The sequence below is a fragment of the Pristis pectinata genome, chromosome 20 (genome assembly GCF_009764475.1).
Source record: "Pristis pectinata isolate sPriPec2 chromosome 20, sPriPec2.1.pri, whole genome shotgun sequence".
Classification (NCBI taxonomy): domain Eukaryota; kingdom Metazoa; phylum Chordata; class Chondrichthyes; order Rhinopristiformes; family Pristidae; genus Pristis; species Pristis pectinata.
In genome coordinates, this window is record NC_067424.1 from 6,014,449 (window position 1) to 6,039,927 (window position 25,479).

Below are 25,479 nucleotides of genomic sequence, written 5' to 3' on the forward strand. Positions count from 1 at the left end.
AAAATTCCAAGTAAACACCTACAGTTTAAACTCATCAGCTGTTGAGACAGGAATTGAATGCATCCCACTGGATCAATGGTCCAGAAGACATAATACGAATTGAGTAAGTAAACCACAGTGTCACCATACTGTGTAACAGACAGTCATAGCTGTTAGTGTCTGGTGGGAAGAGAAACAGCGGAGTTTCCCATCCAGTTCCAATACCTGAACTGAAATAAGACAACAGAGAGCTACTAAAACATTTTTATGATACTTCAATATTTATTTCCAAATATTCTCCATTACCTCTTTGTGATAACCTTCTACAAAGTTCATTTCTAAAAGGATTTCACCATCAATCAGCCAGACTTAATTAAGAACATTATCCATGTGTAAATTATTACTGATAATGACTTTAATCATTGGCCATTGAATTGGGGAAGTGTGAGAAATGCTGGAGAGATCTGTGAACTGGGGAGGGGTAGAGGAAGCAATTTAGGCAAAGGAAAGGCAGAGACATTAAACAGCCCTTGCTAAGCCCACTTGATTGTTTCCTCGGTCAAAGATGGAATAGTATACTCCAATGAAGACGTCTCCTAGAATCCAGAGTTGTTCTTCATTTGCAACAAACATACTATCAAACCCACTGGTACAATATTTCTGTCCATTGTATTCGTTCTGCAAAAAAAGAAATAAAGGATTAATCAACATTCTTTCATGCATTTGTTCATTCTTAACACTAAGGTATCTATTATTCCATGCTATGTTACACACAGGTGTATGAAACTAACAAGCCAGCATAAAAACCAACTGATAGAATCACAGAGCCCTTCAGCCCAACTCTTCCATGCCAACCAAGTTGTCTATCTGAGCTAGTCCCATTTGCCTGCGTTAAGCTATGTCCCTCTGAACCTTTCCTATCCATGTACCTGTCGAAATGTCTTTTAAACGTTTTAGTTATACCTGCCTCTTACCTTTCCTTTTAGCAGCTCGTTCTATATCCCACCACCCTCTGTGTGAAAAAGCTGCCCCTCAGATCCCCTTTAAATCTTTCCCCTCTCACCTCACATCTATGCCCTCCAGTTTTAGACTCCCCTAACCTGGGAGTCCCCTCACCTTATCTACACTCTTTATGATTTTATATACTTCGATAACATCACCTCTGAGTTTTCTATGCTCCAGGGAAAAAAAGTCCCAGCCTATCCATCCTCCCCTTATAACTCAAGCCCTTCAGTCCCGTCAACACCCTTGTGTTGAACCAAAGGTATCTCACACTTCACAATGACCAGAACACCATGATACCAACTGTCAGGTGAAAAAACTTTGTACATGAATTTGAAGCAAAGTGATTCCATTAATATGGAAAACACAACGGAGAATGCTCAGGCATCAAAATGCCACATTCAGAAATTGGATGAACTGGCAGGTCATTAAGTGCTTTGGCAGTGCTGTCTGAGAGAAGGACATTGTCTCAGATGTTATTTGAAGAAGGACAAAGGGCAATGTAGGGTGAAGAGGGAATCACATATGGGTAACAAGGAGAAAAAGATCAGCAAGAGCTTTCACTCCTGAGTGTTATTGAGCTGGAAAATGAACTTCTGTTGAAGGCAGGTTTGGACCCTGGCTGAGGTGATCTCCGCTATTGAGTAACCTGGCAAGAATTGCTGTCTGTCTCCCACCATGTGTGTGTGGACTTGCAGCAAGATATCCATGGAATTACTCTGAGGGGCATAGATTGGGTGGACAAGCAATATCTTTTTCCCATTATTGAGCAATCCAATACCAGAGGGAATGCATTTAAGGTGAGAGGGGCTAGGTTCAGAACAGACGTGAGGGGTAGGTTTTTTACTCAGAGAGTGGCGGATGCCTGGAATGCGTTGCCTGATAGGGTGGTGGACGCAAACTCATTGGGGGCTTTTAAGAGGGGCTTGGATGGGCACATGAATGAGAGGAAAATAGAGGGATATGGGCATTCTGTAGGTAGGAGGGAATAGCTATGTCAGCACAACATTGTGGGCCGAAGGGCCTGTTCTGTGTTGTACTGTTCTGTGTTCGAGGAGGCCACTTGGCCCATTGTTCCTGCACTACATCTTGGGCTCCAACAAGAATTGTTGAAAGGATGAAAACTGCGTTGGAATAAATACTTAATTATAGTTCCGAATAAATGCAATTTCATGCTATAGCTTAAACCAATAGCATGGAGTCAATGGAGATTTGAAATGTAGTGAAATGCATAAGTTACTGATAGAGTGCTTGCCATTGATCTGTAGACATGTTCAAGTCCCACCATGGTAGCTGCAGAATTTAAGTTCAATTAATGAAGTAAATCTGGATTATTACTGTGCGAGCGCAGTTGTGCAGCAGTTAGTGCTGCTGCCTCACCCTGCAGGGATCTGGGCTCAGTCCTGACCTTGGGTGATGTCTTTATGAAGTATGCATGTTCTCCCTGTGAACAAGTGGCTTTCTCCTGAGTGCTCCATTTCCTTCCACATCCCATAGATTGGTCGGTTACTGTAAATTGCCCAGAATGTAGGTGGGCGAATGCAGGAGAATCAGAGGGGTGTCAGTGGGTACGTAAGAGAGAATAGGTTGCGGGGAAATACGTGAGGGAGAATGGGATTGGTGGGATAGACTGAGTGGCTTGAATGGCTTCCTAAGTCTTGACAAAATTACAATTAGTCATAGAGTCATAGATTCATAGAATTATACAGCATGGAAACAGGCCCTTCGGCCCAGCTGGTCCATGTCAACCAAGATGCCCCATCCAAGCTAGTCCCATTTGCTCTTGTTTGGCGCGTAACCTTCTAAACCTTTCCAATCCACGTACCTGTCCAAATTGTTATTGTACCTGCCTCAACCACTTCCTCCGGCAGCTCGTTCCACATGGATACCACCCTTTGTGTAAAAAGGCTGCTCCTCAAGTTCCTATCTTTCCCCTCTCACCTTAAACCTATGCCCTCTGGTTCTTGATTCTCCAACCAAATCAAAATTACAAATAACAATTAGGCTTTCAAAAAAGCTTGCGTTTTGGTTATGGACAGATTAAGCATTCAGTGCTCAAAACAAAACCTTGCAACTTCCTAATAAGATAAGCTTTTGGGGTGAAAGTGTCCTGCATAAGTAGGACAGCCACACCGTGAAAACACAAGAGACTGCAGGTACTGGAATTTGGAGCATCAACAATTCCTTCCTTCCCACAGACGCTGCTCGACCTGCTGAGTCCCTGCGACAGATTGTTTGTCACAACCATAACCATGTTGGCCTCTCTCCAAATACCAGCAAGCCATTACTCTTGCTTAGGGCATACCTGGAGCACGTAGGCAGTAGGAGGAACTGGGTAGTCGATTCCGTTGATGGTGAAGGTCACATAAGGCATGCTGGATAGATATCTACAATCCACAAAAGCCTGTGGAACAAAAACATACATGGTTCAACAGTAGCATCATCTTGCCAGAAAATGGTTACAACTTTGTTACAAGTGAATTTTCAAATCACACATTACTTTCAATTTGAGTGTAAACTATTGTTATTAGTGCATCTGAATCCTTTTTAATTACGAAGTCAAATGTAAGCAGAAAGTATACAGTTAAATGGCAGGACCCAAAACATCACTGACGTACAGAGGGAACTTGGAGTCCATATTTCTCTGAAAGTGGCCACACAAGTAGATAGGATGGTAAAGATGGTGTGCTTGCCTTCATCGCCAGAGGCAAAGAGTATAAGAGTTAGGAAGTCAAGTTGCAGTTGTATAGAACTTTGGTTAGGCCGTACTTGAAGTATTGCGTGCAGTTCTGGTCGCCCCATTACAGGAAGGATGTGGAGTCTTTGGAGAGGGTTCAGAAGAGGTTTACCAGAATGCCGCCTGGATTAGAAGGTATGAGCTATAAGGAGAGGTTGGACAAACTTGGGTTGTTTTCTCTGGAGTGTCGGAGGCTGAGGGGAGACCTGATAGATAAAATTATGAGAGGCATAGATAGGGTAGACAGTCAGAATCTTTTTCCCAGGGTAGAAATATCGAATACTAGAGGGCATGCACTTAAGGTGCAAGGGGGAATGTTTAAAGGGGATGTGTGTCCAAGTATATTAAACAGAGAGTGGTAGGTGCCTGGAATGCACTGTCAGGGATGGTAGTGGAAGTAACTAGTGACATTCAAGATGCTCTTAGATAGGCACATGAATATGCAGGGAATGGACGGACCACGTGCAGGCAGAAGGGATTAGTTTATTTTGGCATCATGTTCGGCACAGACTTTGTGGGCCAAAGGACATGTTCCTGTGCTGTGCTGTTCTATGTTCTTTTATCTATGTTAGGGCTACGATTCCTGTGTCATTTAAGGTTTATGGTGAAAGCATTTCCTTGCAATGAAATAACAGAATGCAGGCTTACCAATGTACTAGATTGTACACGTGCTCCAATAAGGCGCTGAATTGTGTTGATGGCGTTGGTTGTGCCCACGATCAGAGAAGTGCCGGTATCAACGATTGCCTGGCAACCACGTTCGCAACCCACAACCTGTCCGTTGATCTTCACACTGAGGAGAAGACAAGCATATTGATGGTTACATGATGTGTTCTGGGAACCAGAAACCACTTCATAAAAGTGGACAAATGTTTCTGGAGATTAATGTCTGATTCATATATCAATATAGATTCCAAATTTTATTCAACCATAATACTTTTACTAAATTTACAATTGAACACCTTGTTCCTATGTATTGAATTCCTTGTTCTACTAAGACAACCACCAATGGAAGGGGAAAGCTCTGAGCTTGCTCAGTTGTTGTCCAACTTCCTCATTCCATTCACTCCCGCCTATGGCTAAAATTTATTGCGCTCACCCCCAACAACTGAGCTTCCATGGCTCAGGATTTTCAGAGTTCTTTCATTCGTACATTTATGCTCCTGTAATGTCTTGTCAAGTGTGATCAGTTGAATACTTATCCTTGGCTTTCTGGTTTGCCATCGCCAATCTATCAGCCAGTGAACTACCCTCAAATTCTTCTGTATAATCTTCAAGTTACTTGGGGTCTTTGTCCTACCCATCCTTTGTAATCTTCTTCAGCACAGCAGTGAGCACCCTCACCACTGCTGCCTCTTGTTTACAGGTAGAACGTGCAGACTCTACACAGACAGCACCCCAGACCGAGATCAAACTGAGTCACTGGAGCTGTATTTGCAACACTAACTCTTGTCCTACTGCGCCACCCTATCTGCTGCTGCTAGGAAGTTTAGACCTTAAATTTTTGCTAAGAATTCATTTTCAAAACTGTTTTCGCCTTCCACTCATCCCCTTAGTAATATCTTTCATCACCTCCCCTTAACCTTGCTTTCATTGTTCCCTGATCCTTTCCAACCAGTCTGTTGCTATGGGCCCTGAATTGAAGCAAGACCAAGATTAAAAAGGGGGTGGCTTCTTTCAAAGGGAGCTGCCTCTATTCATTGGTACTTTGAGGGATTTTGGTTCTGCTGATTGATATCTCTTTCAATAGAGGTTGGGAAGATGTAAATGGCTCTAAGCAGATGTCGGATAGATATCCATGAGAGTACAGTCAAACATGGGTGAAGTGGACCTGGTGACTCTCTCCTGTAATGTCCATTATGTTATATCTGGGCACATCTCCAAACTATACATTTCCCAGCCTAAACCCATTCTGTTTATAACTGCTGCCTTGTTAAATAGCTCGGGAGAAAACAGGCTTAATCTGTTATTTTTTTGTGATGGATTATTCACAAAACACACTTTTGTTGATGAACTCTTTTCCAGAAGATGAATTAGTGGGCACTTCCATACCTGTCCAAGCCGATTTGCCAGTATCCTTCAGTGGTGACGGGAACCCAGTTAATTTGTCCAGTGAAATGGTTTGGGTCAAATCCACCAAAGACAACTTCACTCCCGGACATACCATTTTCTCTGTAAATGAAAGGTTGGAAATGAGTTAAAACCATTCCTGTGCAGGTTCAGGCTTTTAGTCACATCCTAGTCTGTCAAAAATCATATCCTTGTGGACTTCTTTGCCAAATGTGGGTTCTTAACCAATTGTCAGTGTGTGCTGTGTTACTCTCAGTAAACAGGGAGAAGGGCCCTACCAAATCTTACAACAGGATAAAGTAATTCTACACATTTTAAAAAGATAATATTGCGATCTCACCATGTTTAGTTATTTCTTATTATGATTTAGAATGCACTAAACAAACCAGGTTCAATGGTAATTCCAAAAAAGGGGATTGCACATATTCCAAAAGCAATAACAGAACTAGGTATAGAAAGCAGTTGACTAACTGGAGAGTATTGTCAAACAGTTGGCACTCAGGCACAATGGGCTGAATAGCTTTCTTCTGTGCTGTATCATTCTAAGATTCTAGTTTAATAGCTGGCTCATTAGAGGAATGTTACTAAGTAATCAGGTAGTGTAAACTACAGGAGACACAAGAGACTGTGGATGCTGGAATCTGGAGCAACAAATAATTTGCTGGAGGAACTCAAGAAGGTCGAGCAGCATCTGTTGGGGGAAGGAATTGTTTTGGCTCGAGACCATACATTAGGACTGAATTCTACAACAGGAGGGATTCACTGCTTGATTTTCCTGGGACATTAAAATAAAATTGGGCATCTAGGAATATTCTTGCTACAAGAGGATAGACTTAGTGCTGCAGATAATGGTGATATAGATAATATCACAGTGTAATCATAGAGAAGTAAAATGTAGTAAAACATAACAAAAGCAAGAGCTGCAATTCTTTCATGATGACCCTCTGAATAACCATTGGAGTCTAATAGTTACTATTTTAATTTGCACAATTCCACAAATAACAACAGGTTAATACTTAAATACTTGGTTTTGTCAATAATGTTTGCATCACCATTGATGAATGACTGGACTATTAATATTTATGGCACAGGGAAAAGCAATGTAGCGCACCATGGATATGCTTTGAGGAAGAAGAACTATCCAGTGTAATCCCACTTTCAGCTCCTGAATCCATAGTTTAGTAGGTTATGGAATTGTAGACTTCCAAGCTGTTTTTAAAAGTGTTGAAAGTCCTACATCTACCAGCCTTTCATGCCAAGAGAAAGTAGTTGAGGTACAATAACAACATTTAAAAGATCTATGGATAGGAATGGCTTAGAGGGATACGGGCCAAATGTGGGCAAATATTAAGGGGAATAGATAGAGTGGACAGCCAGCACCTCTTTCCCAGGGCACCAATGCTTAATACAAGAGGGCATGGCTTTAAAGTAATGGGTGGGAAGTTCAAGGGAGATATCAGAGGGAGGTTTTTTACCCAGAGAGTGGTTGGGGCATGGAATGCGCTGTCTGGGGCGGTGGTGGAGGCAGGTACATTGATCAAATTCAAGAGATTGCTAGATAAGCATATGGAGGAATTTAAAATAGAGGGATATGTGGGAGGAAGGGGTAGATAGTCTTAGGCAAGGTTTTAAAGGTTGGCACAACATTGTGGGCCGAAGAGCCTGTATTGTGCTGTACTGTTCTATGATTCTATGATTCATATGGGACTAGCTTAGGTGGGTACCTTGGTCGGCATGGACGAGTTGGGCTGAAGGGCCTGTTTCTGTGCTGTATTACTTTAAGAGTTCAAGGCCCAAATAACTTTTAGATGAAAAATTCTTTTTCCAGTTGCGATATACTGATACTTGCTGGTTATTCATCTCTCTGTTAAGGGAAATTGTTCCTTCCTCTTCACTCTATATAGATCCTTCATAACTAAATGCATCAAATAAATCTTGCAGCCTTTTGGAAAATAACCCTGATCTTTCCCAAAATACAAAACTGCTGGGTGGAATTCAGTGGGTCAAGCAGCAAAGGGATGGTCGACAAGTCAGACTGAGATCTCGCATCAGCCTCGAGCTGAAACATTGACCATCCTTCTCCCTCCACAGATATTGCGTGAACCCGCTGAGTTCCTGAAGCAGTCTTCCAGATTCCAGCATCTGCAACCTCTTGTGTCCCTGTGTTAAGGAATTATTGATTGGGTTGTAACGAATGTTAAACATGCTTCACCTGGTCAAGTAAAAGGCAAACATGGGTTTCTCCACTAGATGCTCAGCCATCATGTTATCAAAGACAGTCGTGGCTTGAGATGATGCAATATTTGGATAGGCTAAGCCCAAAATTCCATCAAATTTGGAATAGTAGAGGAAGCTGCCAGGTTCGCGTATACTTAGACCAAACTCCTGGTGAGTGATATCAATGGAGGAAACCTAATTGAGAAAGGAAACTGTTTAAATATTTCTTGCTGGTTGTATTGACAAGAGTATGAGAACACTGTGCTGCTGCCGCAAAACAACAAATTTCACATCATATGTCAGTGATAATAAACCTGACTCTGATTCTGAGGCAAGGAGATCCCGTCTAAGAAGCAACACTTACACGCAGTTCCACCTTCCTCACTTCTCCTTGCTTGGTATGTATCTCAAACAAATGCCCATAATAGGCTGTGCAGTTAGGTGTAAGGACCCTGCTCCAACACCCTGACGTTTCTCTGGAGACCAACACATCTCATGAGCTGATGACCAGTGAGATCCAAACTGGCATCTCATTGGTTAAGGCCACTGACAAAATGAATTCCCAAGCGAATTTCTTAATCAACACTTCAGGGTGGCACAGTGGCACAGCGAGTAGAGCCACTGCCTCACAGCGAGTAGAGCCACTGCCTCACAGCGCCAGAGACCTGGGTTCAATCCTGACCTCTGGTGCTGACTGTGTGGAGTTTGCACGTTCTCCCTGTGACTGTGTGGGTTTCCCCCCGGGTGCTCCGGTTTCCTCCCACGTCCCAAAGATGTGCAGGTTGGTGGGTTAATTGGCTGCTGTAAGCTGGCCCTAATGTGTAGGTGAGTGGTAGAATCTGGGGGGAGTTGATAATGATGAAAAAAATGGGATTAATGTAGGGTTGTGTAAATGGGTGGTTGATGATTGGCATGGACTCAATGGGCCAAAGGGCCTGTTTCCATGCTGTATCTCTCTATAGCTCTGTGACTCTTCTGAGGAAGACATAAAGTGGGCACTGGTGGAAAGCTTCTCACACACGCTTATAAAGTGGCCACATGGTGGGTCAGTCAGAGAGGTATTGGTATTAGTATTGGTATTGGTTTATTATTGTCACTTGTACTGAGGTACAGTGAAAAACTTGTCTTGCATACTGATCGTACAGGTCAATTCATTACACAGTGCAGTTACGTTGAGTTAGTACAGAGTGCATTGAGGTAGTACAGGTAAAAACAATAACAGTACAGAGTAAAGAGCCACAGCTACAGAGAAAGTGCAGTGCAATAAGGTGCAAGGTCACAACAAGGTAGATCGTGAGGTCATAGTCCATCTCATCGTATAAGGGAACCGTTCAATAGTCTTATCACAGTGGGATAGAAGCTGTCTTTAAGCATGGTGGTATGTGCCCTCAGGCTCCTGTATCTGTGTCAGAACAGTGCCCAAACTGGTGGTCCTTAGAGGGTTGGGCGCAGGAAGGATGTTTCCCCTAGCCAAAGAGTCTAGGACCAGGGGGCACAATTGGAGAGTAAGAGGTAGGCTTATGTAGGACTGAGACGAGGAAAAATTTCTTCACACAAAGATGGTGAGACTTCAGAATCCCTTCTCTGGAGGTATGTGGAGCTCACTTGATGTGTTCATTCAAAACAGAGGTCAATAAATTTCTGTACATAGAACATTACAGCACAGTACAGGCCCTTCGGTCCACGATGTTGTGCCGACATTTTATCCTGCTCTAAGATCTATCTAACCCTTCCCTCCCACATAGCCCTCCATTCCTCTATCATTCATGTGTCTATCTAAGAGTCTCTTAAAAGTCCCTGATGTATCTGCCCCCATAACCTCTGCCAGCAGTACGTTCCACGCACCCACCACTCTGTGTAAAAAACTTACCCCTGATGTCCCCCTTATATCTTCCTCTAATCACCTTAAAATTATGCCCCCTCGTGTTAGCCATTGTAGCCCTGGGAAAAAGTCTCTGACTGTCCACTCAATCTATGCCTCTTATCATCTTGTACACCTCTATCAAGTCACCTCTCATCCTCCTTTGCTCCAAAGAGAAAAGCCCTAGCTCGCTCAACCTATCCTCATGATCTCCAATCCAAGCAGCATCCTGGTAAATCTCCTCTGCACCCTCTCTAAAGCTTCCACATCCTTCCTATAATACATTCAGAGTATCGACAGCACGATCTTGGTAAATAGTGGATAATGTTCAAAAGGCTAGATGGCCAACTCTTGCTCCTATTGCTTACATTCTTAAAGCCACATCCAGGTTAAATGATAGACCATAAGGCACAGGAACAGAATTAGGCCATTCAGCACCTTGAGTCTGCTCCACCATTCAATCATGACTCGTTTTTTCTCTCAACCCCATTCTCCCACCTTCTCCCTGTAACCCTTAACCCCCTTACCAATCAAGAACCTATCAATCCCTGCCTTAAATACATCCAATGACTTGGCCTCCACCGCCCTCTGTGGCAACGAATTCCACAGATTCACCACCCTCTGGCTGAAGAAATTCCTCCTCATCTCAGTTCTAAAGGGACGTCCCTTTATTCTGAGGTTGTGCCCTCAGATCCTAGACTCTCCTGCTAATGGAAACATCCTCTCTATGTCTCCTCTATCCAAGCCTTTCAATATTCGGTAGGGTTCAATGAGATCCACCTTCATCCTTCTGAACTCCATTGAGTACAGGCCCAGAGCCATCAAACGTTTCTTCAAATGATTGGACAATTGGGCAAATGCTGCCCATCAAGTGACTGGGGAACTGTTGTTAACCAATAGACAAAAAAACTCTATTGACCCTTATCTGGAGGCTGGTGAAGTACAAAAGGAAGGAACTAGTGGTTCAGTTATACAGAGCTTTGTTCAGCTCTGTCTGAGGCATAGGACCACTCTGGGCTCCATGCTTTGGGAGCTTGGTTGGTTTGGGGTTGGACTTACCTGGACAGTGTCATATCCGAGGATTCCAACCATACTGCCTGTGCCATATTGTATTGCAACATATTTGTCTGACATTTGAAAGGTCGAGGAAGCACTTGGATCAAAGGTGCGATGATCTTCTGCAAAGAGAAAGTCAAAGTCAAAGTCAAGGTCGAGTTTATTGTCAATATGCACAAGTCCATGTGTGCACAGGTGCAATGAAAAGCTTACTTGCAGCAGCATCACAGGCACAGAGCATCAGACAAGCAGCATTCACAAAAAAACATGAATTACACAAATTATGTCCAAATAATATTAGATCAAAGATCATATTTCAATATAAGAAAGATAATATTTATTATGGTGTTAACCAATCAAACATCCTAAGACTCCTTGAGGGAGCTGTGTTATTTTGTAGTTATAATAAAGAACTACAGTTCCCAGTAGGCAATGCAAGGGGTCACATGGGAGAAAAGGAAGTGGCCGTAAAAAGAGAGGGAAAGCACGCTGTCTGTCGTTGGTTAATAAAATGTTCAGATGTTAAACACACGCGAAGTTTGCCTCTTGATGAAGAACAAACATAACAGGAGCATTATCAGATAAATTCTGACACTGAGACACAGGAGATCAAAGTTTTAAGATAATCGGTAAAATTAAGTGAGGGTTTAAGGGAAGCTATTCTTTAAACCCATCAAGTTGTGGAGGTAAATCAGATGAAAACCAGAATTGGATATATTCTTAAAAAAGGGAATAATTACAGTGTTCTGAGGAAAGAGCAAGGGAATGGAATTCTGAGAAACCACACTGGACTGATGGGCTGAATGGCCTTCACATATCCTGTCTGATTCTATGATCCTGTGTGCAGAACGATGAAAGAGCATGGGGGAGTTTTCTTCCTGCAGTTTGCTGTACAGCTGGATGATAAGCTTACAGGCACAAGTCAGGTCACTTTGTTCTCAGTGCCACAGACTCTGTGGCTGAATTATACCTCACTGCTTTTGGGCAAAATCAACGAGGGTATGAAACTTTCTCCAGGAGCTGAGCTTCACTAACCATTGCTGAGAACTGCAATCATTTTAAAGTGAAGTTCATGCATTTACGAACAGTCTTTTCCCATTGTGAGGTTGGGGCCGGATAATTTAACTGATCTCCAGGTGAGTTCCTTAAGTAGTTATCATTTGGCAATTTTTTTTGGTGTTGTCCATTTCTATTGATATGAAAAAAAACCCCTGAACATCTGTAAAAATGTATTTGCTTTCTCTCAGTGGAGACGCAAGAGACTGCAGATGCTGGAATCTGGAGCAACCAATAATCTGCTGGAGGAACTCAGTGGGTCAAAGAGCATCTGTGGAGGGGTGAGGAATTGTCGATGATTCAGGTCAAAACCCTGCATCAGGATGGGTTGACGCCTGTGCTAATGCAGGACCTTGACCCGGACCGTCGACAATTCCTTTCCTCCCACAGATGCTGCTCGACCTTTGAGTTCCTCCAGCAGATTGTTTGTAGTCTTCTTCCAATATGTCTCTATATCTCTCTGGTTAACTGTGATGTTGTTGTCTCCCTGGGGTGCAAGACTTTTTTCTTCAAATTATTAACCGCAGGACCCAAGGTATAATGTAACACTGTTGAAATATTCATCAGTTGACATTGTGGCCCCATATACTCTCTTCCTGATAACTCAAATGCTAAAAAACTCAAGGCAGTTATCAATAGTTAGTGGGCACCCACAGCTCTCTGGGGGAGACAGTTGCAAGGATTTACAGTGTCATAGAATCACAGAGTCATAGGGCTCGGAAACAGGCCCTTCAGCCCAACTGGTCCCTGCTGACCAAGATTCCCATCTAAGTTAGTCCCATTTGCCTGTGTTTGGCCCATATCCCTCTAAACCTTTCCTATCCATGTAACTGTCCAAATGTCTTTCAAATGTTGTTAATGTACCTGCCTCAACCACTTCCTCTGGCAGCTTGTTCCATATATGGACCACCCTCTGGGTTCTTATTAAATCTCTCCTCTCTCACCTTAAACACCTGCCCTCTAGTTCTTGGAACCCTGGTAAAAGACTGTGCGCATTCATCCTATCTATGCCCCAAGTACAGGGATTTCTCTGCCCCAGATCTAATCCTGAGACCCTGACTGTGACCTGCAATTTTATAAGATAGATAAGATTTCTTTATTAGTCACATGTACATCGAAACACATAGTGAGATGCATTTCTTGCGTAGAGTGTTCTGGGGGTAGCCCACAAGTGTCGCCACGCTTCTGGCTTCAGGAAGCACTAAAATCGACACTATAATGACTCCAAGATCAGTATATCTCCCCTTAGGTATGGAAGTCAAAACAGATCAGTTTTGTGATTCATCATTGCTGCTTCCTGCAACTACAATCTTTTACAATCTTTGTACCTTTCTGCTGTTTTGCACTAGTCACTATATTTACTATTGTATTTATTATTACAGTGTATTATTTACTCTGTGAGCTTCATGTGAGCAAGGAATTTCATGGCACCTTGGTGTATATGATAATAAACAAATCTGAAATCTGAAATCTCAAATCTCAAATCACAAACCTGAAATCTCAAACCTGAAATCTCAGACCTGAAATCTCAGACCTGAAATCTCCCAATACTCCAGCTCACTGTCTAATTGGCTACAGTATGAGCCTCCTCCCTTTATCTCATTGAGTCCTAGAGTCATAGAATCATACAGCATGGAAACAGGCCCTTCAGCCCACTGAATCCCTACCACCCATTATCTAATACTATCCTTGGCCTCGTTAATTTACCATGGACGTGTCCCTATTCTTGCATGAACACCATTGAAAATTTCAAAATACTTCTTTAATTGCCTGTTATTGCTTATTGAAGCAATATTATATTGCATAGTCCAGTGCAAATTTAATAATGAAGGTCAATTGAGTGGAGAAAGAATTTTGAGTTCAGAGGGATGTCTGTAATTCCGCAAACTTCTGTGAACTTCCACGTAATCAGGCACGGCAGTCTAGCGGTTAGCGTAACGCTATCACAGCGCCAGCGACCCAGATTCAATTCCAGCCACTGCCTGTAAGGAGTTTGTACGTTCTCCCCGTGTCTGGGTGGGTTTCCTCCGGGTGCTCTGGTTTCCTTCCACATTCCAAAGATGTACGGGTTAGGAAGTCGTGGGCATGCTATGTTGGCGCCGGAAGCGTGGCGACACTTGCGGGCTGCCCCCAGAACACTCTACACAAGAAATGTATTTCACTGTGTGTTTGGATGTACATGTGACTAATAAAGAGATCTTATCTTAAAGTCAGTGGTCTACGACTAAAATCTCTAACATTGTCCATAATGGAATCTACTTACTGCAGGCAGGACTGGAGCAGTAATCTGAGGGCACCCAGAGGTTGGATGAGCCGGTGTCAAAGACGACTGTGAAACTCTGTGGTGGGGTGCCAATGCTGATTGTTCCAAAGTAGCACAGCTGTCAGGGTATTAAACAAAAGACATCAAATTAGAAATATATCTGGTTCTCAGACAGCAGAGGACTGGTGTAATCGGAGAAAGATATCTCTCCATGTGTCACACATCATTTGAGGTTAAGCGTATGGGAAAGACTTGTATCTTTCATGACTTCAGGATACCCTGACAGCAATGAAACATATTTTAAGTATAGTCTCTGCTGTGATGCTGGAAGCTTTGCTCTAATCTGTGCATGCCACGCTCCCACATACAGCAATAATGTGGTTGAGAACACAATTGAAAAATCTTTCAAAGTCAAAGTCAAAGTCAAATTTATTGTCATGTGCGCAAGTCCATGTGTGCACAGGTGCAATGAAAAACTTACTTGCAGCAGCATCACAGGCACATAGCATCAGATACACAACATTCACAAGAAAAACATAAATTAAACAAGATTATACAAGAAAGAACACAATTAGAACAAAAAACAAAGTCCTTTGTAAAGCAGAATGGTCACGGTTTTGCTGTACTGAGGGAGTGATTCGGGTTGTGCCGGTTGGTTGAAGAACTGAACGGCTGAAGGGAAGTAGCTGTTCCTGAACCTGGTGGTGCGGGACTTCAGGCTTCTGTACCTCCTACTCGATGGTAGCTGCGAGAAGATGGCATGGCCTTCATATTGAGGACAAAACCATAGATTCAGCCAAAGCTAGAGCACTTTGTCCCATGTGAGAGATTTAAAGGCATTCGAGAGGATGCAGAAGTGATATATTGGAACGATTCTGGAGGTGAGAGACTTTAGATTCATGGATAGATTGGGAAAGCCGATGACATTTTCCTTGGTACAGTGGAAGCTGAGAGGGCATCTGAAATCAGTAGTTAAAACCCTGAGGCATAGAGGTGAAAGAGTTAGAAGCCAGAGAACGTAGAAAGAAAGTGATTGACGAAAAACTCAAAGGTAATAGGCAGTGAGTGGTGAACAGGGAGTTAGCAGAGGCAAAATCAATTGTGGATACGACTTGAAAGGGAAACATTTACCAGGCTACGGGGAAAGTGCAGAGGAGAGGACTAGCTCTATTGCTTTTATATAGGCCCAGCACGGAGTGAATGGCCTCCTTCTGTGGTCCTGTGAGTGAAATCATCTGTTTATTTTTAGTGGAGTCATTTGAGAGATAATTGTGTTTCAGGATATGTGGAGGACTTCCCTGCTCCATTTGACAGAAGGGTAATTGGTGAAGTAATTACATCTCTGGATGCATAGTGCAGATGGGCCTGGACTAAGGGCTCAGAGATCAGAGTTCAGATGCCACCACATTGACTTTAGATTCAGTTAATTAATTAACTACAATCTGAAATGAGTAACATGCCTCAGTAAAGGAGACCGCCATCCACCATCCTGGCCATGCCATCTTCTCGCAGCTACCATCGGGCAGGAGGTACAGAAGCCTGAAGTCCCCATGCCACCAGGTTCAGGAACAGCTACTTCCCTTCAACCATTTGGTTCTTGAACCAACCTCCACAATCCTAACCATTACCTCAGTATAACAACACTATGACCACTTTGCACTAAAATGGACTTTTCTTTCATTCAAATTGTGTTCTTTCTTGTAAAAATTGTGTATAATTTATGTTTAATTTATGTTTTTTCTTGAGAATGCTGCTTATCTGATGCTATGTGCCTGTGATGCTGCTGCAAAGTAAGTTTTTCATTGTACCTGTGCACAAATGTGCTTGAGCATATGGCAATAAACTCGACTTTGACTTTGACTTTGACTTTTTGACTTTGAATGAGTGGATTGTCATAAAAACCTGCATGATTCATCAATGTCTTTTTAAGACAGGAAGTCTGTTACCTTTACCCAACCTGGCCTATGTACAATCCCAAACACAACAGGAATGTAGTGGCTTTCAACATGGTCCTCTGAAATGACCTAACAAGTCAAGGGTAATGAGGGAAGGGTAATAAAGGTTGACTTTACCAGTGATGTCCATCTGGGAGTGTAGACAGAAACATTATCTGAGAGATGGCACCTCTACCAGCAAAACATCCCTTAGTTCTGAATTGGAGAGTGTTCAACTCCCTGAAATGGGACTTGAATGTGGAACCTTGCAACATACAGACAAGAATGCTGCTGCCACTGGGTCCGAAGTGTTATCCTGCAGGTGGACCATAATTGGCCAGTCAGCTTTTACAAACCTTCCATATTACTGTCCAGTTCCCCGGCCCTGACCACCTCATTTTTACTATGGATGTCAATCCAGATGGAGGGTCTCGACCCAAAACGTCGAAGGTTTATTTTCCTCCATAGATGCTGCCTGACCTGCTGAGTGTGTGTTATTAATGTCCTGACCCTTACTGGCTACCAGGTGACCACCTGTAATACTTGCTATCCTTTTGTCTTTTGGGATTAATAAATTGCAAATGTCCCCACAGCAGAGAACATGGAGGTCACCATTGACCAGAAACTCAACTGGACCAGCCACATGTGCCTACAGGAGCAGGTCAGAGTCTGGGTATCCTTTGGTGAGTGACTCACCTCCTGACAGCCCAAGAACATTCCATCATTCCCCCAGACAAGAGCCAGGAATGTGATCAAACGTTGGCCCCTGTCTGAATGAGTGCAGCTCTAACACCAAGAAGCTTGACACCATCCAAGACAAAACAGCCCATGCACCACCCTAAACATTGTCTCCCTCTGCCACTGTCACATGCAATTGTTGGCCCAGGCTCCTCTGACTGCACCTTCCAAACCTGTCACCTCTACCAGGGTCTCAGACCCCAAGAAGGACAAGGGCACTAGGTGCATAAGAACACCACCCCTTGAAGGTTCCCCTCCAAGTCACAGAAACCTGCATGATTCATCATTGTCTTTAAAGAGAGAGAGTCTGTTCCCTTCTCCCATCTTGGCTGATATACAGCCCCCAAACCACAGTAATCTCTATATTTTAGGAAGGATGTGCTGGCCCTGGAGAGAGTCCAGAGGAAGTTTCACAAGAATGATCCCAGGAATGAAAAGCTTAACATATGAGGAGTGTTTGATGTCTCTGGGCTTGTACTTGATGGAGCTCAGAAGGATGAGGGGAGGATCTCAGTGAAACCTACTGGATACTGAATGGTCTGGATAGAGTGGACATGGACAAGATGTTTCCATTAGTGGGAGAGTCTAGGATCCGAGGGCACAGCCTCGGAATAAAGGGACATCCCTTTAGAACTGAGATGAGGTGGAACTTCTTCAGCCAGAGGGTGGTGAATCTGTGGAATTCGTTGCCACAGAGGGCGGTGGAGGCCAAGTCATTGGGTGTATTTAAGGCAGAGATCGATAGGCTCTTGATTGGTAAGGGGGTTAAAGGTTATGGGGAGAAGGCGGGAGAGTGGGGTTAACAAAATGAACCATGATTGAATGGCGGAGCAAACTTGCTGGGCTGAATGGCCTAATTCTGCTCCTATATCTTATGGTCAAATGTGGTGACTTCCAAACTACTCCAGTGAGATGACCCAATGACTCAAGGGGAGTAAAGGATGAAAGTAGGTCAATGGGTCTAAAACTTGGAACTCCCTCCCCAGTCAAACTTTGAATTGTTCCTTCACCAGAAGGACTGCCATGATTCAAAAAGGTCACTCACCGTCACCTACCCAAGGGCATTCAGGAGTGGGCAGTAAATGCTGCCTTGCTAACAATGCCGCCAGAGCTGACAAGTGAATACATTTAAAGAAACAAATGGAGTAAAACAGTGGGAATGTGACTATCTACCTGACTAAGGAGTTAGACGATACTCACATCCAGGTAGTTGATAAGAGGCTCTGGAGAAGCAAAGGAATCTCTCTGGGCTGGTCCCCTGTACTTTGAACTCATATCGGTTGAATGTCTCCTCAGAAAGTCTTTGAGTAATCCACGTTCCTGGAGCACATCACGAACAGATTTATCCCGACGAAGGCTCACTCTGCAAAAATAGGCATGAAGGTGGATCACAATTTTTGCCAGGATGCCAGAAAATATTTCTTTCTAAATATATCCAGATAATTGTCATGAACAATTTAGTATCTTATACACAAGCTATGTACTAATTACTACAGTACGTAGTAAAGCATGGATTGCTGTGTATTGATATGAGTGTGATGATTTCAGGATTGGAGAAGGAGAGATTATCGAAGTTCTACAATTTGAATTTTATTTCTCTTGGATTAAAATGACTACTGGTTTTCTACCTTCCAAGAATGCAACTTTAATCCCTTTTCTGTTGCAACATGTTCAGTTATAATCCACTGAAAACTTCATTAGGCTTGACTTTCAGGGTCACAATGTACATTATGGGACTGCTCTTTGGCATTTGGAAAAACAAACTCACCATCACAAATAAATCAGTAGTTTGCCTTGCCCCGTATCTAAATCCATTCACATTACAAATGTCATAAATAGATGTTTAAAGCAAAGAAGGTAAAACCAATATTGTATCCTTATAACAAATAAGGAGTATTAAGGTTAAGGGTGATGAGCTTAGAGCATGGAGGAGTACATGGAACAATGATGTTGTGGCCATAACAGAGACTTGGTTGAGAGGGGGACAGGAATGGGTGCTTAATGTTCCAGGGTCTTGATGTTTTAGAAAAGAGGGAGGTAAGTATGAGGGGAGAAGGGAATTGTGCTACTAATCAGGGACAATATCACAAAGGGGACATAATGGAGGGCTCGTCCACTGAGTCTATATGGGTAGAACTCAAAAATAAGAAAGGTGCAATCACTCTGATAGGATTATACGACAGACCTCCCAAAAGATACCAGGACATTGAAGAACAGATATGCAGGCGGATTAGGGAAAGTTGTAAAAACAACATGGTTGTTCTAGTGGGTGACTTCAACTTCCCTAATATAGACTGGGACCTCCTCCTTAGTGCAAGAGGTTTAGATGAGGCAGAATTTGTTAGGTGCATCCAGGAGGGTTTCTTAAATCAATATGTAGATAGTCCAACAAGAGGAGGGGCTGTACTGGACCTGGTGTTGGGTAACGAGCCCGGTCAGGTGACTGGCCTTTCAGTAGGAGAACAGTGATAGAACAGTGACCCCAACTCCTTAAAGTTTAAGATAGCTATAGATAAGGATAAGTATGGACCTTGTGGGAGAGTATTAACTTGGAGCAGGGCAAATTATGAGAGTATTAAGCAGGAACGAGGGAGAGTTAATTGGGAACAATTGTTTCTGGGCAAGTCCACATCTGACACATGGAGGGTGCTTAAGGACCAACTCCACAGAGTACATGACAGGTGTGTTCCAGTAAGAAGGTAGGACAAGGATGACAGGGTAAGGGAACCTTAGGTGTAAAGAGAAGTGGTGAATGTAGTCAAGAAGAAAAAGGAAGCGTATATAAGGCTTAAGAAGCTAAAATCAAACAGACCCCTTGAGAATTATAAAGAAGACAGAAAAAAGCTTGAGGGTATTAGGAGAGCCAGGAGGGCCATGAAAAGTCCTTGGCAAGTAGGATTGAAGAGAATCCCAGGGCATTCTATACATACATCAAGAGCAAGTAGATAACTAGCGAGCAGGTAGGAGCACTCAGGGATAAAGGAGGGAAGATGCACTTGGAGACAGAAGATATTGGAGAAGTCCTAAATAAGTACTTTGCATCAGTATTTACCAAGGAGAAAGACATGGAGGATAGGGAGATCAGTGTGGAGCACTCTAATATGGGGCATTTTGAGATAAAGATGGAGGTAATGTTGGGTCTCCTAAAGAACATTAAGGTGGATGCCCCAGGGCCTGATGGGATATATGCCAGGTTATTGAGAGAGGCAAGAGACAAGATTGCTGGGGCCTTGACCAATATCTTCGTGTCCTCTCTAGCCATAGGCGAGGTCCCGGAGGACTGGGGAGTAGTTAATGTTGTTCCATTATTCAAGAAGGGAAATAGGGATAATCCTGGAAACTATAGACCAATGAATTTCACATCAGTGGTAGGGAAATTACTGGAGAGGATTCTTATGGATAGGATTTATGAGCAGTGGGAAACCATGGCCTAATTAGGGACAGTCAGCATGGCTTTGTGTAAGGTAAGCCGTGTCTCACTAACTTGACTGAGTTTTTCGAGGAGGTGACGAGGGTGATTGATGAAGGTAGAGCTGTGGATATTGTCTACGTGGATTTTAGTAAGGCGTTTGACAAGGTCCCTCATGGGAGGCTCATTCAGAAGATTAAGATGCATGGGATCCACGGTGAATTGGCTGTTTGGATTCAGAACTGGCTTGCCCGTAGAAATCAGAGGGTAGTGGTCAATAGGATTTATTCTGGCTGGAGATCTATGACAGTGGTTTTCCACAGGGATCCGTACTGGGACCTCTGCTGTTTGTGATATATATAAATGACTTGGATGAAAATGTAGATGGGTGGGTTAGTAAGTTTGCAGATGATATGTACATTGATGGCGTTGTGAATAGTGTAGAAGACTGCCGAAGGATACAGCGGGATATAGGTCAGTTGTAGATATGGGCGGAGAAATGGCAGATGGGGTTTAATCCAGCCAAATGTGAAGTGTTGCACCTTGGGAGATCAAATGTAAAGGGACACTACACTGTTAATGGCAAGACACTTAACAACGTTGATGGTGCAGAAGGACCTTGTAGTCCAAGTTCTTAGCTCCCTGAAAGTGGCTACATGTCGATAGGGTGGTAAAGAAGGCATATGGCATGCTTGCTTTTATTTATTGAGGAAGTGAGTTCAAGAGTTGGGAAGTTACGCTGCAGCTTTATAAAACTCTAGTAAGGCCCCATCTGGAGTATTGCTTTCAGTTCTGGTCATCCCATTACAGGAAGGACATGGAGGCTTTGGAGAGGGTGCAGAAGAGGTTCACCAGGATGCTGCCTGGATTAGAGGACATGTGTTTTAAGGAGAGGTTGACCAAACTTGGGTTGTTTTCTCTGGAGCAGCGGAGGCTGAGGGGAGATCTGATTGAGGTTTATAAGATTATGAGAAGCATAGATAGAGTAGACAGCTGGTATCTTTTTCCCAGGGTGGAAATATCTAAACTAGAGGGCGTGCATTTAAGATGAGCGGGCGTAAGTTCAAAGGAGATGTGCAGGGCTAGTTTTTTACACAGAGAGTGGTGGGTGCCTGGAATGCATTGCCAGGGGTGGGGGTGGAGGCAGATACGATAGAGATGTTCAAGAGGCTTATAGGCACATGAACGTGCAGAGAATGGAGGGATATGGACATTGAGTAAGCAGAAGGGATTAGTTTAGTTGGGCATTTGATTACTAATTTAGATAGTTTGGCACAACATCATGGGCTGTACTTTTCCATGTTTTATGTTCTAATATTGCATAGTAAACCCAGAACTAGTGCTTCTTACTGCCTCTGAAGGAATGCTTGCAGTTTAAAAGCTAGCACTTTGTAGTAGCTAATTTGACACACAATTTTGTGGTGGTAATTTAAGATCCTAACAAGGCTACAATAAATATGATGTTTTATTTCAAGTCCTAGGCACGAACTGTACAGAAAGACTGTTCTATTTTTGCTTTCCTTCATCTACTCATTGCTAGTCTATCTCATTGTGCCCTTGCGCTTTATTTGTCTATCCACACTGCACTTTCTCTGTAACTGTAACACTATATGCTGCATTCTGTTTTTCCCTTTTGTACTACCTCAATGTACTTATGTATGGAGTGATCCGTCTGGATGGCACGCAAACAAAAGCTTTTCACTGTATCTCAGTACGTGACAATAATAAACCAATTACCAATGCAAGACTGACCATGAAATTAAACTCTAATGATGAGCAAACATCTGGATGTTGCAACTGACGGAAGAGTATTTCACAAATGAAACCTTTAATACAAAATATTTTGGTAATCTCATGAAGGCAACATCTATCATCAAAGATCCCCACCATCCGGGCCGTGCCATCTTCTCACAGATCCCATCGAGCAGGAGGTACAGAAGCCTAAAGTCCCACACCACCAGGCTCAGGAACAGCTACTTCCCTTCAACCATTCGGTTCTTGAACCAACCGGCACAACCTTAATCACTACAGTTTAGTAACACCATGACCACGATCACTTTGCAGTAATTTTTTCTATTTGTGTTCTTTCTCATAAAAATTGTGTGTAGTTCATGTTTTTCTTGTGAATGCTGCTTATCTGATGCCATGTGCCTGTGATGCTGCTGCAAGTAAGTTTTTCATTGCACCTGTGCACACATGGACTTGTGCATATGACAAGATCACAAGATCACAAGACAAGGGAGCAGAAGTAGGCCATTTGGCCCATCAAGTTTGCTCCAAAGAGAAGGGAAAAAAGAAAAAGAAATGAAAAATTGGGGGGGGGGGGGGCAAAAAAACCCACACTATTCTAACCCCAATTTCTGGCCTTAACCCCATATCCCTTGATATCCCGACTACTTAGATATCTATCTATCTCTTCCTTAAACGCCTCCAATGATCTGGCCTCCACTGCTGTACGTAGCAAGGAATTCCACAAATTCACCACTCTCTGGCTAAAGAAATTTCTCCTCATCTCTGTTTTAAACCTGTACCCTCTAATTCTAGGATTGTGCCCTCTGGTCCTGGACTCACCCACCAAGGAAAACAGCGTGACCACATCTACTCTGTCCAGTCCTTTCAACATTTTAAATGTCTCTATGAGGTCCCCTCTCATTCTTCTATACTCCAGTGAGTACAGTCCAAGAGCTGACAAACGCTCATCATACGTAAGCCCTTTCATTCCAGGAATCATCCTCGTAAATCTCCTCTGAACCCTCTCCAACATCAACACACCTTTCCTAAGATATGGGGCCCAAAACCGTGCACAGTGTTTCCAAATGAGGCCTTACTAGTGCCCCGTAGAGCCTCATCAACACTTCCTTACTTTTATACACTATACCTCTTGAAATGAATGCCAACATAGCATTCGCTTTCTTTACTCACCAATCCGACCTGGTGGTTAACCTTTAAGGTATCCTGCAACGAGTACCCCCAAGTCCCTTTTGTACTTCTGTACTTTGAATTTTCTCCCCCTTCTGGATAATAATCTGCCCGTTTATTTCTGTTTCCAAAGTGTACAACTGCACATTTCTCAACATTGAATCTCATCTGCCATTTCCTTGCCCATTCTCCTAAACTATCTAGATCTCTCTGCAACCTTCCTGTCTCCTCAATACTCCCTACTCCTCCACCTATCTTGGTGTCATCCGCAAACTTAGCCACAAAACCATTTACTCCATCATCCAATATCGTTAATGTACAAGGTAAAAAGAAGCGGCCCCCAACACCGACCCCTGCGGAACACCACTAGTAACCGGTAGCCACCCAGAACAAGATCCTTTTATTCCCACCCTTTGCTTCCTGCCAACCAGCCAATGCTCCAACCCCATTCTGTTATCCTACCTGTAATACCATGACCTCTCATCTTATTAATCAGTCTCTTACGCGGCAACCTTGTCGAAGGCCTTTTGAAAGTCTAAATACACAACATCTACTGCCTCTCCCCTTATCCACCCTACCTGTGATTTCTTCAAAAAACTCCAATAAGTAGGTCAGGCAGGATCTTCCTTTCACAAAACCATGTTGGCTAGGACCTATCTTGCCTTGCACCTCTAGGTATTCCATAACCTCCATCCTTGAGGATCGATTCCAATAACTTTCCCACCACTGACGTCAGACATAGGTCTGTAATTTCCTTTATGCTGCCTCCCACCATTTCTTATACAGTGGAACTACATTTGCGACCCTATAGTCCTCCGGAACCATGCCGGAGTCTGTCGATTCCTGGAAAATTATCACCAATGCCTCCGCCATCTCTAAAGCCACCTCCTTCAGAACCCAGGGATGCACCTCATCCGGTCCGGGAGACTTATCAGTCTTTAGCCCATTTAGTTTTCCTATCACCTTCTCTCTAGTAATCTTAACTGAACTCAGTTCCATTCCGTGAGACCCCTAACTAACTGGTATATTGCTGACGTCCTCCACAGTGAAGACCGATGCAAGATACTCATTTAGTTTTCCTCCCATCTCTTTATCATCCATATAATCTCTCCCGCACCATTATCGACCTGGTTCCTATATCAACCTGTGTCTCTCTTTTACTCCTCTATATATTTAATAAAACTCTTAGTATCCTTTAGAATGTTATCTGCCAACTTCCTTTCATAATTCAGCTTTTCTTTCCTAACGACCTTCTTAGTTTCTTTCTGCAGGTTTTTAAAAGTTTCCCAGTCTTCTGTTTTCCCACTAATTTTTGCTTCCTTGTATGCCCTCCCTTTTGCTTTTATTTTAGCCTTCACCTCTCTTGTTATCCACATTTGTGCCTTTTTTCCATTCAAAACCTTTTTTTCTTGGAATATATCTATCCTGCATCTTCCTTATTACTTGTAGAAATTTCTTCCATTTCTGCTCCGCCATCCCTCCAGCCAGCTTACTCTTCCAATCAATTTGGGCCAGCTCCTCTCTCATACCACTGTAATTTCCTTTGTTCCATAATAAACTCGACTTTGACTTTGATCTTCTATCCAAAAGAAAAAGCAGTCAAAGATATCTACATTTCAGAAGTAAAGATAAATGTTTTAGTTCTTACCTGACTAAACACTCAGAGAGCTGAATGCAGGCAAGTGCAATGAGCAACCACTTCATCTTGCTCCTCAGTTCAACAGAAGTGCAAGTGTTGGATACTTGTATGACTTGATGTGAAGAATGTGGTCTAAGTTTCTGCTTTTATAGTGGTCAGGAACAATCCTTATTGATATCTGCAGATTCGGATAGCACGTAAGGAAATGTGAGCTCTTTCATTATCAGTAAATATCAAGTATAATGACCCAGTCAGAAAAAGCAACAAATTGCCTCCAATTAAGCAATGACAAATATTGGAATTACAGTTTGTCACATATTTAAATTCCAACACCAAAAATTAGTGTGTTTATAAGTGATAGTAATCATAAGCCTATTACTGTCCTATTTAAAATTAATTTGGGTGGTACAAATGAACACTGATAATAAATGATAAGCAATTAATTAATTGAGGTCATGTGAATCAAAGAAGTTTCTGGAAATCTCAAATAAACTTAGAAACACTTAGCAGGTCTGGAAGCATTTGTGGAAAGAGAAACAGAGATAAGATTCAGATTCAAGGTCCTTCGTCAGAAGTCATACAGAACACAAAATTTCATT

General features: G+C 42.9%; 1 protein-coding gene across 1 annotated transcript; it reads right to left on the reverse strand.

The window, feature by feature from the left end:
• Positions 1–498: 498 nt before the first annotated feature.
• Positions 499–24,945, reverse strand: LOC127581069 (pepsin A-like). The gene is made up of 9 exons (XM_052035138.1): positions 24,890–24,945; positions 18,114–18,276; positions 14,242–14,359; positions 10,926–11,044; positions 8,001–8,200; positions 5,771–5,890; positions 4,367–4,511; positions 3,287–3,385; positions 499–657 (listed from the first exon to the last, which is right to left on the reverse strand). The coding sequence occupies exons 1-9, from the start codon at positions 24,943–24,945 to the stop codon at positions 499–501; spliced, it is 1,179 nt and encodes a 392-aa protein (XP_051891098.1).
• Positions 24,946–25,479: the final 534 nt, after the last annotated feature.

Coding starts and splice junctions, on each gene's coding strand:
- LOC127581069 (XM_052035138.1), bottom strand. CDS start 24,945: ATGAAGTGGTTGCTCATTGCACTTGCCTGCATTCAGCTCTCTGAGTGT. Junction 14,360..18,113: donor CTCTTATCAACTACCTGGAT/GTGAGTATCGTC, acceptor ATACCCTGACAG/CTGTGCTACTTTGGAACAAT. Junction 4,512..5,770: donor TGGCAAATCGGCTTGGACAG/GTATGGAAGTGC, acceptor TCTTCTCCTCAG/TGTGAAGATCAACGGACAGG.